General features: G+C 40.4%; 1 protein-coding gene across 1 annotated transcript in view; it reads right to left on the reverse strand.

Annotated features, from left to right (window-relative positions):
- TCEANC2 (transcription elongation factor A N-terminal and central domain containing 2) overlaps positions 1–17956 on the reverse strand; it is a 44046-nt gene that overhangs the window by 25639 nt on the left and 451 nt on the right. Inside the window, exon 2 of the mRNA XM_081485198.1 lies at positions 17512–17655. Coding sequence (XP_081341324.1) covers positions 17512–17613 — 102 coding nt within the window. The 5' untranslated portion in view covers positions 17614–17655. The remainder of the gene's footprint in view (positions 1–17511; positions 17656–17956) is intronic.

A 17956-nucleotide genomic window follows, 5' to 3' on the forward strand; every position in this document is an offset into this window, starting at 1 on the left:
GCACACTTCAACAGCTCCCTAATTCCTAGATGGTAAAACTCAAACCTTCTCTTGTATGAAGAATATTTTTTAAACTTCAAACACAAAAAGATAGAGTAACTCCCTATTTATAATGAAAGAGTTACATCTTGCCATTTCACATAAAACAATAAAACGCTGTAAAGTTCAAGTCTCCTTATACTCTTCACCCTTTAATCCCTTCCTTCCATTTCTAGAAAAAACTACCATCTTAAAGTTGACACAAATCTTTCCATTAAGTGTAAAATATTAACAATTAAGGAATCCAGGTGAAAGGGATGAGGAACGTCTTTGTACTATGTTGCACTTAAAATTATTTTCACTAATAATTTTTTAAAATAAACTGGGAGACAAAAAATAAAGTTGCCTTTATAATTACAAAAAATTTTTGTTTCTTGTTTTGTATCATTATACACTGGGGTGATGGGCCGGTTAGGGTCTGGGAAGGGGCACAGGGGCTTCTGGTACATGTCCTGTTTCTTGATCTGGATACTGGTGACACAAGCGTGTTCTGTGAAAATCTTTCAGATGGATACTCATGATTTGTCTACTTTTCTACATGCATGTGGTAATTCAATAAGAAGAAACTCAAAAAAGTCTCAGTTACCTCTCTGGGCAGGGTCTAGCCTAGCTGCCTGTGCTGGGAGAAGGGGATGTCTGGGGACTTCTCCATTTGCCCATCTTTGCTTCTCCTCCTTCCCCAGCTGTTTGTTTGCTTTGGTCTCTGATCCTTCCAGGTTTGAAACTGGGAAAAGGAGGGACAGTAACAGACAGGAAAAGCCTTATTTTTGGCTGTGATGCTATGATCACCAGGTTTCAGTACTCTCTAGACTTGGCAGATAGTCAAAAGCTGACTCTCTCTCATGAGTTGTTTTTGTGGTTCCATGGAGAGCTCCCACGGTTGAGATCTCAGCTGTAGTATTCCCACAGCCCTGGCAAGGTCTCTTCCAGCCAGCCACATACAGGTCTACCCTAAGTCTCCAGTTTCTGGCAACCAGCTTCATACATTCTCTGTAGAGGTCCCATTACCCTTCCAAGGATCCTTGTAAACCAAGCCCCTTTAATTCAACTCTAGGTTAGCCAGTATTTTCTCTGCTATGCCCACATCTTTGCCCTGAAAAACTCTGAGCATAACAGCCTTCAAAATGCAACTACTTCCCTTTCAGGGGCATCAGTAAAATCCCGCTGGTTTTAGACTTTCCCAGGCACAGGTCTGGTCTCTGTCTACGAACTCCAGGAACTGAGGTCAAGTTCTCCAAAAGAAAATACCACAGCAGTCCCATTTTATCCAAAGGAATTTTCATTCCTTTCTTTCTTTACCTTCAACTTTCCTTATTACCTAAGATAGGTAATAGGTTCAGGATTCCAAAACTGGTCTTCACATACTGCCTTCACAAGTTCTGCACAGATGGTCTAGAATAACTTTTGGGAACACCATTTTATACCTATTGTTTTGTTCTCAAGGCTTTCCAGGTGACGCCAGAAGTAAAGAACCCATCTGCTAGTACAGGAGATGTAAGAGACATGGGTTTGATCCCTGGGTCGGGAAGATCCCCTGGAGGAGGGCATGGCAATCCACTCCAGTATTCTTGCCTGGAGAATCCCATGGACATAGGAGCTCAGTAGACTACAGTCCATGGGGTCGCAAAGAATCTGACACGAGTGAAGCAACTTAGCATGCACACACGCACGCTTTGTTTTCAGTCTTTAGGAGCCCTAACCAAAATTGAGACAGAGTACTTTTCTATGACCTGTTACAATATAAAATAACAGTGGTGTTAAACGGCATGAAAGACAAATAAATGAAGCCAGGTAAGGGATATTTTCAGTAGGAAGTAGATATAAATATCATATCATGCAACTCGCATTTCTCGCTCAATATAGTTTGACTTACCCATACTGATATGTATAAACCCAGTTGATCCATTTTGATAGTATTGAATATCACTCCATTATTTTTATATACAATGTCTCAGAATATTCAAATCTATTCCCCTAATGCATATTTAGGACTTTCTCCCCCTCATATTTTTCCTATAATAAACATTGCTTCAGTGAACTCCTGCCTATTATATATTCATATGTCTTCTATCCTTCAACTTTTCTGGGTCATGCTTTAATAGCTTATGGCTGCTTTATTTCGCTCCTCCTTCCCCATTCAATCTGAAAATTTCTCTTTTAATGGGCATGTTTAATCCATTTGCATTTATCATGATTACTGATATACTGGACATACTTTCTCTTTGCCTTTTTTATTCTCATCTTTTATTTAACAGCCTGAGTTTTCTTTAATCTTGTTTTTTCTTTCATGGCTTGGAAGTTATACATTCTATTTCTATCATTTTAGTGTTTGTCCCTACAATTTTTAAGATAATCAATGAAATCTATACCAAGTCTCTACATTATGGAGAACTCCTTTAGAAATATACATGGTCTCTTGGTCTGTCCTTCAAGTCTCTTAACTTTTCTGCCATATTTCTATTTCTCTGGGATGCATTCTAGTGATTTCCTCAGACCTACCTTTCAATTTGGGCTTCCCTGGTAGCTTAGACGGTAAAGAATCTACCTGCAATGCAGCAGACCCAGGTTCAATCCCTGGGTTGAGAAGATCCCCTGGAAAAGAGAATGGCTACTCCAGTATTCTTGCCTGGAGAATTTCATGGACAGAGGAATCTGGCAGGCTACAGTCCATGGGGTCGCAAAGAGTCAGACACGACTGAGTGATTAATACTTTCACTTTTTTCAGCTTTCAATTCAGCAATTCTCTCCATAGCTATGACTTTACTTTTAACCTGTCCAATGTGCTTGTCAACAAATATGCTTTTTCACTGGACAAACTCTGTTTTTTTTTCTATAAATCTGCCCATTATTTTCATACTATCCTATTCTTACCATTTCTATTCCTTTATCTCTGTGAATATTTTTAACACATTTAAGATCTCTTTCAGACTGCTACCTATGTTTCCTGGAGTAGAAATTCTATTGCTTAAATCTACCTGCTCCTTCTCCCTCCTGGTAATTTACTTTACTGTAAATTTTGTAAGTTTGGGTCATGAGTACATTTTTAATGTTTTCCATGGGAATCCTATGTACTCTAGGTTTCAGTCCAGTTCAGTTCAGTCGCTCAGTCGTGTCTGACTCTGTGACTCCAGGAATCGCAGCACGCCAGGCCTCCCTGTCCATCATCAACTCCCAGAGTTTACCCAAACTCACATCCATCCAGTCGGTGATGCCATCCAGCCATCTCATCCTCTGTCGTCTCCTTCTCCTCCAGCCCCCAATCCTTCCCAGCATCAGGGTCTTTTCCAATGAGGCAGTTCTTCGCATGAGGTGGCCAAAGTATTGGGAGTTTCAGCTTCAGCATCAGTCCTTCCAATGAACACTCAGGACTGATCTCCTTTAGGATGGACCGGTTGGATCTTCTTGCAGTCCAAGGGACTCTCAAGAGTCTTCTCCAACACCACAGTTCAAAAGCATCAATTCTTCGGCACTCAGCTTTCTTCACCATCCAACTCTCACATTCATACATGACCACTGGAAAAACCATAGCCTTGACTAGACGGACATTTGTTGGCAAAGTAATATCTCTGCTTTTTAATATGCTATCTAGGTTGGTCATAACTTTCCTTCCAAGGAGTAAGAGTCTTTTAATTTCATGGCTACAATCAGCATCTGCAGTGATTTTGGAGCCCCAAAAAATAAAGTCTGCCACTGTTTCCACTGTTTCCCCATCTATTTGCCATGAAGTAATGGGACCAGATGCCATGATCTTAGTTTTCTGAATGTTAAGCTTTCAGCCAACTTTTTCACTCTCCTCTTTCACTTTCATCAAGAGGCTCTTTAGTTCTTCTTCACTTTCTGCCATAAGGGTGGTGTCATCTGCATATCTGAGGTTATTGATATTTCTCCCGGCAATCTTGATTCCAGCTTGTGTTTCTTCCAGCCCAGCGTTTCTCATGATGTACTCTGCATATAAGTTAAATAAACAGGGTGACAATATACAGCCTTGACGTACTCCTTTTCCTATTTGGAACCAGTCTGTTGTTCCATGTCCAGTTCTAACTGTTGCTTCCTGACCTGCATACAGGTTTCTCAAGAGGCAGGTCAGGTGGTCTGGTATGCCCATCTCTTTCAGAATTTTCCACAGTTTATTGTGATCCACACAGACAAAGGCTTTGGCATAGTTAATAAAGCAGAAATAGATGTTTTTCTGGAACTCTCTTGCTTTTTCGATGATCCAGCGGATGTTGGCAATTTGATCTCTGGTTCCTCTGCCTTTTCTAAAACCAGCTTGAACATCAGAAGTTCACGGTTCACGTATTGTTGAAGCCTGGCTTGAAGAATTTTGAGCATTACTTTACTAGCATGTGAGATAAGTGCAATTGAGTGGTAGTTTGAGCATTCTTTGGCATTGCCTTTCTTTGGGATTGGGATGAAAACTGACCTTTTCCAGTCCTGTGGCCACTGCTGAGTTTTCCAAATTTGCTGGCATATTGAGTGCAGCACTTTCACAGCATCTAGGTTTAGAAGTGTCTTAACATGGAACTCTTACCTTTGCCTTTGCCAAGGTCCTTGGATTTCCCTGGTTCTGGACCAGTTTTTATGTTAATTTTTCAGCTTTGTAGATAGTATGAAGTTAAATACACACACACACAGTAATAAGCGTGAGGTTCTAATTTATTATGGGGTCAACTTTTTTTGAACCCAAACCCTGAGATGATACAATCCTCATGCTGATTCCTTAGACTGGTGGATGGAATTTTTCTAGTTCATTTTTCAAAAATATGGTAGTCCTATGTTGACTTCCAGCTCCTTATCTGCTATCCTCTTACTGGCCCTAAAATCCCAGCCCCCAAACTCTGTACCTGGTTTCCATAAAACTATATAGAAGCATACCTTGTTTAATTGCACTTCACTTTATTGCACTTTATAGATATTGCTTTTTTTTTATAACAAATTGAAGGTTTGTGGCAACCCTGCATCGAGCAAGCCTACAGATGCTATTTATTCCAACAGATGCTCACTTCGTGTCTGTCATATTTTGATAATTCCTGAAACGTTTCAAACTTTTTCCATTATTATTATATTTGTTATGACCTGTGATCAATGATCTTTGATGTTACTATTGTAATTGTTTTGGGGGGGTGCCATAAACCATGCCCATATAAGACAGCAAACTCAGCTGATAAATATTTTGAGTGCTCCACCAACCAGTCATTCCCCCATTTCTGTCTGCTCCTTGGGCTTCCCTATTCCCTGAGACATAGCAACACTGAAATTAGGTTAATCAACAGCCCTACAATGGCCTCTAAGTGTTCAAGTGAAAGGAAGAGTAGCTTGACTCTCACTTAAAATCAAAAGCTAGAAATGATTAAGCTTAGTGAGGAAAGTATGTTGAAAACCAAGACAGGCCAAAAGCTAGGTGTTTTGCATCAAATAGTTAACCAAGTCATAAATGCAAAGGAAAAGTTCCTGATGGAAATTAAAAGTGCTACTCCAGTGAACACACAAATGATAAGAAAGCAGAATAGACTTAATGCAGACATGATAACATTTTAGTGGTTTACATAGATCAAAATAACTACAACATTCCCATAAGCCAAAGCCTAATCTGGAGCAAGGTCCTAATGCTCTTCAATTTTATGAAGGCTGAGAGGTGAGGAAACTGCAGAAGAAAAGTTTGAAGCTAGCAGAAGTTGGTTGATGAGGTTTAGGGGAAGAAGTTGTTTCCGTAACATACAAGTGCAAAGTAAAGCAGCAAGTGCTAAGGTAGAAGCTGCAGGAAGCTATCCAGAGGATCTATCTAAGATAATTAATGAAGGCGACTACACTAAACAACAGATTTTCAGTGTAGATAGAACAGCCTCATACTGGAAGAAGATGACATCTAGAACTTGCATAGCTAGAGAGGAGAAGTCAATGCCTAACTTCAAAGTTTCAAAGACTGGTTGACTCTCTTGTTAGGGGCTAATGCAGCTGGTGACTTAAAAGTAGAAGCCAATGCTCACTTGTCATTTTGAAAATCCTTGGGCCCTTAATTATGCAAATTACTCTTCTGGGCTCTATAAATGCAACAAAGCCTAGATGACAGCACACTTGTTTACAACATGATTTACCGAATAGTTTAGGCCCACTGTCAACACCTATTACTCAGAAAAAAAGATTCCTTTCAAAATATCACTGTTGTTGCTGCTGCTGCTGCTAAGTGGCTTCAGTCATGTCCAACTCTGTGCGACCCCATAGACGGCAGCCCACCAGGCTCCGCCGTCCCTGGGATTCTCCAGCCAAGAACACTGGAGTGGGTTGCCATTTCCTTCTCCAATGCATGAAAGTGAAAAGTGAAAGCGCAGTTGCTCAGTCCTGTCCGACTCTTTGCGACCCCATGGACTGCAGCCTACCAGCCTCCTCTGTCCATGGGATTTTCCAGGCAAGAATACTGGAGTGGGTTGTTATCACTACTCATTGACTAATGAACCTGTTCACTCAAGAGCTCTGACAGAGACGTACAATGAAACTAATGTTGTTTTCATGCCTGCTAACACAACATCCATTCTGTTCCAAGGAGTAATTTTGACTTTCAAGTCCTAGAAATATACATACATAGAGAAATACATTAGAGATAAATTTCATAAGGCTATAGCTACCATAGATAGTGATTTTTCTGGTGGCAAAGTAAATTGAAAATCTTCTGGAAAGAATTCACCATTCCAGATGCAATTAAGAATATTCATGATTCACGAGATTAAGTCAACATTAACTGGAGTTTGGAAAAAGTTGATTCCAAACTTCATGGATGACTTTGAGGGGTTCTAAACTTCAGTGGAAGAAGTAACTGCAGATGTGTGGGAAAGTGCAAGAGAACTAGAATTATGAGTGGAGTTGAGGATATGACTGAATTGCTGTAATCCCATGATTAAACTTTGATAAGGAGTTACTTCTTATGGATAAGCAAAGAAGGTTTCTTGAGATGGAATCTACTCCTGGTGAAGATGCTGTGAAACCTATTGAAATGACAAGGAAGGATGTAGAATATTACATAAACTTAGCTGATAAAGCAGCAGCAGAGTCTGGTAGGATTGACTTCAATTTTGAAAGTTCTACTGTGAAAAATGCTATCAAACAGCACACTATAGAGAAATCATTCATGAAAGGAAGGGTCAATTGTATGGAAAACTTCACTATTTTAAGAAACTGCCACAGCCACCTTAACCTTTAGCAACTACCACCCTCATCAGTCAGCAGCCATCAACATCTAGGCAAGACCCTCCAAAAGGCAACACCCAGCAAAAAGATTCCAACTCACTGAAGGCTCAGATGATGGTTAGCATTTTTTAGCAATAAAATATTTTTAAATTAAGGTATGTACATGTTTTTAGACATAATGCCATTGTATACTTAACAGATTATACAGTATAGTTCAAACATAACTTTTATATTAACTGGGAAACCAAAAAAATTCGCTTTATTGCAGTGGTCTGGAACCAAACCTGAAATATCTCTAAGGTATGCCTGTAACTTCAGCTTCCACTTATAGCTCTGCATTTGGATTTCCTCTCTCTTCCTGGTACCTGAGGGTTTCTCTTTCTTCTTTTCAAGCTCAGCTCTGTTCTGGAGACTTTTTGCTGTTGTTTTTTTTTTTTTCTGGCTGCACAATGTGGCGTGCACGATCTCAGCTCTTAACCAGCGATCAAACCCGGGCCCCTGCAATAGAGTCTTAATTGCTGTACTGCCAGGGTAATCCCTGTATTGGAGATTTTTTATTGAGCATTTCTATATGGCTGGAATGAGGCTGGGGGTTCCATATCAGATTATTTCAACATATGGAACTCTAGATGTTTAAGCTCTTTAGCATGGCATAAAAGGCCTTACATGACCTGGCTCCTGACATCCTTTTCAGCCTCACCATTGGCTCAACATACATCAAACAATTTGAAACTGCCTAAACAAATCACAGTATTTGACATCCTCTGCCTGGGATGCTCTTTCTCTGCCTGAACCATGATAAACATCTATTTATTCTTAAAGACATTAAAGAATCAACTACTATACAAAGACTTTCTTGCCTCTCTCCAACCACATTTAACCAAACTCCCATGGAATCGCAAAGACATTGATTACTGCATATGTGCTTTCTGCAAATGGTTATCTACAAGGCTGTCTTCTTCACTAGACTATGAACAAGTTGAGGGCCAGAACAATTTCTTATTTCTCTATCCCCAATGCACAGTAGATGTAAGAAGAAGAAGTGAAGTCGCTTAGTCACGTCTGACTCTTTGCGACCCCATGGACTGTAGCCCACCAGGCTCCTCCATCCATGGAATTTTCTAGGCAAGAGTACTGGAGTGGGTTGCCATTTCCTTCTCCAGGGGATCAGCAGATGTAACTGAACAGTTATTTCTACCTCAAGGACTAAGTATAGTAGTCTTCAGATCTGAAATATTAGAGCAAAAATAGAAAAATATAGCAATTAGTTCCAGAAAAGAATTCCACATACTTACAAAGAATGTTTCTCTATTTCTGTCCAAATATGAGCCCCAAAATAGATACTGCAAGTTCTTATCTGAAATATTTAGAGAAAAAAAGGGAAGTGGACATGAAATATCAATGGGAAAGCTACTATGAGTAGTGGAATGGTTACTGCCAGAAAGAAAAGGTGCTTCCAAAACCCCATTTGGTCCTATACTTGTGGATGGCTGAAATATAAGGTCTGATAAAACCAAAGAGGGAAAATGCTTCGCTCATAAGCAATAACATGGGTACCATTCCACTGGTGGGGGAAGGCACAATATTGGCTAGTCAATCCTACAAGGGAAGTGAAGACTTACAGAGCATTCTTAAGTGCAGAACCTAAAATAATAGGCATATTTCAGAATCTCTCAATTTAAAAAATCTCCTATTGCAACCAACAGAAGAAATCACTTTCCCTTAGGGAGTAAAAAGAGATTAACCAAATTAACCTTTACTATTCAAATGCACACCACATGAGCTCTATTGAGTAGCACTTTCATTGAATGTGATAAGGCTATGGCAAAATTACTTCTAATATGCTGATAACAGAAGTACAATGGTCCTAATATCCCAAGATTTTTATACCTCCTTTGCTGGCATTCAGAAACCTCCAATTTTTTTTAGTTCTCCCTATAGGAGGCAGACTGTGGAACCAGATTGTCTAGTTCAAATCCCAGCTCTACCACTGAGAGCTTCATGACTTTGGACAAGCTACTTAATCTCTCTGTGCCTTAGATTTTTTTCATCTGTAAAATATAAATGATAAAAGCATCCATTTCACAGTGCTATTATTAGAATTTAGAGTTATTATGTGTGAAGCACTTAGCACAATGCCTGGTCCATAGAAATAGGCTCAATAAGTGTAAGCAGTAATCATTACTATCATCATCACCATCACCACCATCATTCTCAGCTCTGGGTTTACTACACAAGCCTCTTTTTCTTTCCATATGAAAGAGAGAACTACTTATTAGTTTTTATTTTGTGCCAGGCACAATGCTTAGCCCTTTCAACATGCATTTATTTATTTAGCCCTCATAACAATCCTGCAAGTGAGATACTATTTCTGATGTTACTGATAAGGAAATTGAGGCTTAAACATTCAGCAAATTCTTAGCATTAAAACATAATGGTGGTGTGTGGGAAGAGTCACTTGGCAAAACATGGATCTAGCTAACTCTCTAGAAATCAAATTTACCTTGTTTTTAATTTGTACCGTGCACACAGGAAAGTAAGCATGCGTGCATGCATAAAGGAAAGAGAACAGTAAGTACAACTTATTGAATGGCTAGATGTTGCTAACTTCCCTCTACCTAGCCAAATCTTTCCATCTATTTAAGGTACCCTAACCCCTAAAACAGATGCTGAGCTCTCTCCTCTCTTAAATCTTGACCTTTATTGTCTAAACAACAATTTGTAATGGAGCACATAAGATTTTGTATCATTACTTATTAATTTCTTATGATGTCCTAAGAAGAAGTTCCATAAAGGCTCATACTTTTATCTTAAATTTTTCTTATGTTCTCAGCATAGAACTGAGTATAAAGCTGTTTCACAATAGCATTTGTGAAATATGCTTTGTGAAATATGTGAATAGCTTACTATACAGACCCAGCAAGAACATCCCCAAATAATAATGATTACTGTTTATTCAATAAAGTTTTACATACAATGTAGCAGGCCCTGTGTTAGGGCTTAGAGCAGAATCAGATCACAGTAAGATACTGCAGTCCCAGTCCAATAGTTCATGATAGACTGGGGAAACTACAGGTAATCAGGCAATTACAATACAATAAGGTAAGTGCTAAAACAGATATTTGAACTAAGTGCTAAGAGAATATCAAAGAGGGAAAGATTAAATCCCCAGAAAGCATTTCAGCATTCACTTTTTTAACAAGTATTTACTAACCACTTAATATGTGCCGAACACTGTCTTAGGTCCAAGGGTAGAGAGGTAAATAAAATATCCAAGGTCTCTGTATTTATGAAGCTTATAATCTAAGATTCACTTGAGTGGGTTGACAAATGAGTAGGAATTCACTCTGTAAAAGATGCAGGAAAGGGGATCAGCACCAAGTCAAAGCCCTGGAGACACGAAAGAGAAGAGCTTAGAAAAAAAACAGCAAGAGGTGAGGCGTGGCTGGAATGCATTCCTGTTAAAGGGGAGCTATAAGACATAAGGTGAGATGGCACCTCAGACACAACAGAACAGAAAGGGTCTTACATGCCAAGTCCCGGCTTTTAGAGTTTTAGTTCATTTGGTCATTCAGAAAAATGCACCACGGCCTTCTATATGCCCAGTCCCACGACAGCTACTGGGGCCACAAAAACATTAAGACATCATCTTTCCAGATGCTGAGAGTATACCAGGACACATGCATGTAAAGGAACACGTTTCCATCACAATACTGTAAAGTAATTATCTTCCAATTAAAAAAAGAAAAACATCTTTTACATAGCACAAGTACAGGAAGTGCACTAATGGGGCACGTTAAGAAAAGGGATAGCTTAGAGAAGGGAGTCATTAGATTGGCTCTGTATTTGGGGGACAGAGGGTTGGGAGACAGAGGGTGGCTAGGAAACACCTTATAATAGAGGAGACTCTTGAGTAGGTCATGGGGACAAAGGATTTCATAAAGTAGCTGATAACAAACACTTACATAGTACTTAGTACTAGCCAGGTTCTGCTCCAAGCACTTTACATATATTGACTCATTCAAACTTTGCAACGAGCTTATTAAGTATATGGGGCTTCCCTGATAGCTCAGTTGGTAAAGAATCCACCTGCAATGCAGGAGACCCTGGTTCAATTCCTGGGTCGGGAAACTCCACTGGAGAAGGGATAGGCTACCCACTCCAGCATACTTGGGCTTCTCTTGTGGTTCAGCTGGTAAAGAATCTGCCTGCAATGCAGGAGACCTGGGTTTGATCCCTGGGTTGGGAAGATTCCCTGGAGAAGGGAAAGGCTACCCACTCTGGTATTCTGACCTGGAGAATTCCAAGAACTGTATAGTCCATGGGGTTGCAAAGAGTCGGACACGACTAAGCAACTTTCACTTCAGTTGTCATGTCTGTCTCTTTGTGACCCCATGGACTGCGGCACGCCAGGCCTCCCTGTCCATCACCAACTCCCGGAGCTTACTCAAATTCATGTCCATCAAGTCGGTGATGCCATCCAACCATCTCATCCTCTGTCATCCCCTTCTCCCCCCGCCTTCAATCTTTCCCAGCATCAGGGTCTTTTAAAATGAGTCAGTTCTATGCATCAGGTGGCCAAAGTATTGGAGTTTCAGCTTCAGCATCAGTCCTTCCAATGAATACTCAGGAATGATTTCCTTTAGGATTGACTAGTTGGATCTCCTTGCAGTCCAAGGGACTCTCAAGTCTTCTCCAACACCACAGTTCAAAAGCATCAATTCTTCAGTGCTCAGCTTTCTTTATAGTCCAACTCTCACATCCATACATGACTACTGGAAAAACCATAGCTTTGACTAGATGGACCTTTGTTGGAAAAGCAATGTCTCTGCTTTTTAATATGCCATCTAAGTTGGTCATAACTTTTCTTCCAAGGAGCAAGCGTCTTTTAATTTCATGGCTGCAATCACCATCTGCAGTGATTTTGGAGCCCCCAAAAATAAAGTCTGACACTATTTCCACTGTTTCCCCATCTACTTGCCATGAAGTGATGGGACCAGATGCCATGATCTTAGTTTTCTGAATGTTAAGCTTTAAGCCTACTTTTTCACCCTCCTCTTTCACTTTCATCAAGAGGCTCTTTAGTTCTTCTTTGCTTTCTGCAATAAGGGTGATGTCATCTGCATATCTGAGGTTATTGATATTTCTCTCAGCAATCTTGATTCCAGCTTGTGCTTCATCCAGCCCGGCATGTCACATGATGTATTCTGCATGTAAGTTAAATAAGCAGGGTGACAACATACAGTCTTGACATATTCCTTTTTCGATTTGGAACCAGTCTGTTGTACCATGTCCAGTTCTAACTGTTGCTTCTGGACCTGCATACAGACTTCTCAGGAGGCAGGTCAGGTGGTCTCGTATTACCATCTCTTGAAGAATTTTCCACAGTTTATTGTGATCCACACAATCAAAGGCTTTGGCATAGTCAATAAAGCAGAAATAGATGTTTTTCTGGAAATCTTTTGCTTTTTCGATGTTCCAGCGGATGTTGGCAATTTGATCTCTGGTTCCTCTGCCTTTTCTAAAACCAGCTTGAACATCTGGAAGTTCATGGTTCACGTATTGTTGAAGTCTGGCTTGGAGAATTTTGAGCATTACTTTGCTAGCATGTGAGATGAGTGCAAATGTACGGTAGTTTGAGCATTCTTTGGCATTGCCTTTCTTTGGGACTGGAATGAACATTGACCTTTTCCAGTCCTGTGCCACTGAGTTTTCCAGATTTGCTGGCATATTGAGTGCAGCACTTTCACAGCATCATCTTTCAGGATTTGAAATAGCTCAACTGGAATTCCATCACCTCCACTAGCTTTGTTCGTAGTGATGCTTCCTAAGGCCCACTTGACTTTGCATTCCAGGATGTCTGGCTCTAGGTGAGTGATCACACCATTGTGGTTATCTGTGTCATGAAGATCTTTTTTTGTATAGTTCTTCTGTGTATTCTTGCCACCTCTTCTTAATACCTTTTGCTTCTGTTAGGTCCATACCATTTCTGTCCTTCATTGAGCCCATCTTTGCATGAAATGTTCCCTTGGTAGCTCTGATTTTCTTAAGAGATCTCTAGTCTTTCCCATTCTATTGTTTTCCTCTATTTCTTTGCACTGATCACTGAGGAAGGTTTTCTTATCTCTCCTTGCTATTCTGTGGAACTCTGCATTCAAATGGGTATATCTTTCCTTTTCTCCTTTGCCTTTCGCTTCTTTTCTCAGCTATTTGTAAGGCCTCCTCAGACAACCATTTTGCCTTTTTGCATTTCTTTTCTTGGGGATGGTCTCGATCCCTGCCTCCTGTACCATGTCACAAACCTCCGTCCATAGTTCTTCAGGCACTCTATCAGAATCTAATCCCTTGAATTTATTTGTCACTTCTACTGTATAATCCTAAGGGATCTGATTTAGGTCATAACTGAATGATCTAGTGGTTTTCCCTATTTTCTTCAATTTAAGTCTGAATTTGGCAATAAGCAGTTCATGATCTGAGCCACAGTCAGCTCCTGGTCTTGTTTTTGCTGACTGTAGAGAGCTTCTCCATCTTTGGTTGCAAAGAATATAATCAATCTGATTTTAGTGTTGACCATCTGGTGATGTCCATGTGTAGAGTCTTCTCTTGTGTTGTTGGAAGAGGGTGTTTGCTATGACCAGTGCATTCTCTTGGCAATACTCTGTTAGCCTTTGCCCTGCTTCGTTTTGTACTCCAAGGCCAAATTTGCCTGTTACTCCAGGTATCTCCTGACTTCTTACTTGTGCATTCCAGTCCCCTATGATGAAAAGGCATCTTTTTTGGGTGTTAGTTCTAGAAGGTCTTGTAGGTCTTCATAGAACTGTTCAACTTCAGCTTCTTCAGCATCACTGGTTGGGGCATAGACTTGGATTATTGTGATATTGAATGGTTTGCCTTGGAAACGGACAGCAATCATTCTGTCATTTTTGAGATTGCACCGGAGTACTGCATTTCAGACTCTTTTGTTGACTATTATGGCTACTCCATTTCTTCTAAGGGATTCTTGCCCACAGTAGTAGATATAATGGTCATCTGAGTTAAATTCACCCATCCCAGTCCATTTTAGTTCACTGATTCCTAAAATGCTGATGCTCACTCTTGCCATCTCCTGTTTGACCCACTTCCAATTTGCCTAACATTCCAGGTTCCTATGCAGTATTGCTATTTACAGCATCAGACTTTACTTCCATCACCAGTCACATCCACAACTGGGTGTTGTTTTTGCTTTGGCTCCGTCTCTCCATTCTTTCTGGAGTTATTTCTCCACTGATTTCCAGTAGGATATTGGGCACCTACAGTCCTGCAGAGTTCATCTCTCAGTATCCTATCTTTTCGCCTTTTCATACTGTTCTTGGGGTTCTCAAGGCAAGAATACTGAAGTAGTTTGCCATTCCCTTCTCCAGTGGACCACATTTTGTCAGAACCCTCCACCATGACTCTCCACCTTTCATCTTGGGTGGCCCTACCCAGCATGACTCATAGTTTCACTGAGTTAGACAAGGCTGTGGTCCATGTGATCAGACTGGTTAGTTTTCTGTGAAATTGATTTTCATTTTGTCTGCCTTCTGATGGAGAAGGATAAGAGGCTTATTTTAGGTTATTATAAAATAATGACTAGAATTCCCTGTGCTATACAGTATATCTTAGTTGCTTATCTATTTACTTGGGCTTCCCTGGTGGTTCAGCTGGTAAAGAATCCACCCGAAATGCAGGAGACCTGGGTTCGATCCCTGGGTTGAGAAGATCCCCTGGAGAAGGGAATGGTTACCCACTCCAGTATTCTGGCCTGGAGAATACCATATAGGTTATTATAAAATAATGACTTTCACTTCATACTTCATTTATTAAATAGATATTATTATGAATCCCATTTTATAGATAAGGAAAGACACAGAGAGGTTAATTTGCCCAAGGTCACACAGCTAGTTTAAGTGGCAGAACTGGAATTTTAACACGGGCAGTTTGGCTCCAAAGTCTGTTAATTACTACACCATACTGCCTCTAAAACAAGAGAAAAAAGCCATTCAAGGAAAACAGAACAGCATATGCAAAGGTATAGAGGTATGAAAGAACACATCTTTGGGAAATTGTGAGTAGTTGACACTGGATGGAAGGTAAATAAGAAGAGCAGCAGGGCAGGCAGGTACCAGGTCACAGAGGGCCTTTGGTGTCATGTAAAGAAATATCTTTATTGAAAGGTAATTTGAAACCACTGAGGGAAGGGTTTCCCTTGGCAAGGAGGTGACCTGAGTAGATTTTCTTTTTTTTTTTTAAGCCTTATTTCTCTGACTTAAGTGTGGAGGTTGGAATGATAGGGGATGCCAAAATCAGGGAGACAAAGTTAACAGATCACAGAACTGCTGTAAATTCAAAAAGATTTTGAAATTTAAAGAGAGAGATGAAAGGGCAGAAAGGATTTTTAGGAGACACAATTGAAAATTGGATATAACAAAGAAGAATTAAGGGTGGTTTCTAAATTTCTAGTCCCAGTTACTTGGTATACGGATAAAATAAATATGGGAGAAGGTTTGGAAGAAAAGCCATTGCACCGAAGGAGAATGTTACTTCATATGCCTGTTGTTTATTCTGACTCCACAATCTTCACATGACTTATTCTCATCATCACACACAGTGATTCTCAACTGGGGCCCACATGGGAACATCAAGGGCAGAAGGGACAGGTGAAGGTATATTAGAACCTGGGTGTTTGTATGTTGAGTGTACATGTAAGGTCAATTATTACTATCCCTTTTTTCTTCCAGACAGTCTGATACCACAGTCCTGCTCACCACTGTCTTGGAGAATTATATACTGTATACAATATACAGTCTACAATTATTTGTGGATACTCTGACCAAACAGTTGAAATACTTGAATGTGCTCTAGGAATTCACAAAACTGCAAAACTAGGGGAGATTTTAAAGATCATCTTGAGCTTAGTAGGTCTCAACTAAGGGCTACTTGTAAATACATGACGGCGTTTTTGGTCATCACAATGGGAGGTGCTACTGGCATTTACTGTCTGAGGGCCAGAGATGCTCAACTTTGTAAAATCACAGGACAGTTTCAAATGATGAAGCATTATCTTGCCCGAAAGGACAACAGTGTTTGAAAAAACTCTGGCATAGGTCAACCACCACATTTCCTAGATAAGGACAAAGTGAGATCTCAGTTTAGAAAATGACTTGCTAAAGATCACCCAGCTGCACAGGAGGGCCTAGAATCCAGGGTTTTTGTTCACACTTCCCTAGACTACTTTCCAATCTGGGTCTGGTAAACCTGTGGTGTATCTAAAAGTCCAACAGAGTACTTAAGTCAAGTACTCAGAAGGCCCCCTACACCATCACAGTCTGTAAATTTTTCTCTAGCCCCTGATCCCACTCTCTTCAGAGACCCAGGCCAGAGGTGCAAGTCTGGCAGTCATCAGCATGACAAGCCTTAAGATGAGTAAGATTACCCTGGCCAAATACATAAAATGTGACAAAGCTCTGCAGAGCACAAACATTAGCAGTCTAATGGAGAAAAGAGGAAGCAATAAAGGAAATCAGAAAGAAAAAGTCTGTAATGTAGAACAAGAGGTTCAAGAAGACAAAGGGAACTAACTGCAAGCAGTATTTTGCTTGTTTTTAGTGAAGTAACTTGTTGTTGTTGTTCAGTCACTAAGCCATGTCCAGCTCTTTGCAACCCCATGAACTGCAGCACTCCAGGCTCCCCTCTCCTTCACTATTAAGTGAAGCAATAATTACCATTAATGGGGTTCTTACATTCATTGATTCACTGTTGGTTGTCTATACTGTATTCATGATGCCTTGCCTCTTCCTTGCTAACAGAAGTCAGACAGTTTGAGGTTGCAAAGAGTCCAGTTTAACAGTCTCTTTACCAGTCTCAGCTGTGGCTGTGAAGGCCACATGATACAGTTCCAGTCAATATGATATGAGGGGTGGTATCATCACCCAATCTCATTGAGTTTGTACAGGGTACACGAATCATATTTGGCACTTGAACATTCCATTTAATAGATAAGAACATCTTGCAAAAGAAGAAAAACTTAAGAGGATGTATCCTACCAGTTAGTGAAACATACCACAAAGCTGAAGTAATTAGAAGGGTGTAACAAAGCTCCAGAAATTGATAAATAGGGTATGGGGGAAACAAACTTGGAGTGGTCAGGAACACGGTGGGGAGGAAGCACAGATATAAGGAATTCACAGGTCTTCCACAGTAGAACTCCTCCAGACCTCCTTGCCATCCCAGTCCTTTGCACATTTTCTCCACTCCCGGATCCCCTCTCACCTTCAGAGATTCAATGGTGGCCTGCTTGTAAATCTTTCCTCCAGGATCTTTCTTCTGAGGACTATTCTGGATTCTGGGTGTTCGAATGACGAATTTATCCATTCCTAGGGGACTCCAACTACCTTCACGTGCTTGTACCGTTTTCTGCTCGACAAAGAGGGCAGGTTCTAAAATGTCATCAAAACTTCAGTGATGTGTGCTCCCTAAGGTGACATAATTGGGTTCTACACACTCTGGAAGCATTCTTGAATTATTAGGACTCTTGGGTGGAATTTAAAGGAAGATTTCCTCTTAAAAAAGAAACATCTTCCTAAAAACTGAAAATTGTATACAATGATCGGTCTACTTCCTGAATTAAGAGGTGCCTAGCTTTCCGAAGTGCACACTGTAAAGGGGCTACCAGTAGAGGGCCAGGCGTTGAACCTGGTGACTTCTTAAGCCTCTT

The sequence above is a fragment of the Giraffa tippelskirchi genome, chromosome 5, assembly GCF_054371585.1.
Source record: "Giraffa tippelskirchi isolate mGirTip1 chromosome 5, T2T-mGirTip1v1.2.pri, whole genome shotgun sequence".
In the NCBI taxonomy this organism is placed as follows: Eukaryota; Metazoa; Chordata; class Mammalia; order Artiodactyla; family Giraffidae; genus Giraffa; species Giraffa tippelskirchi.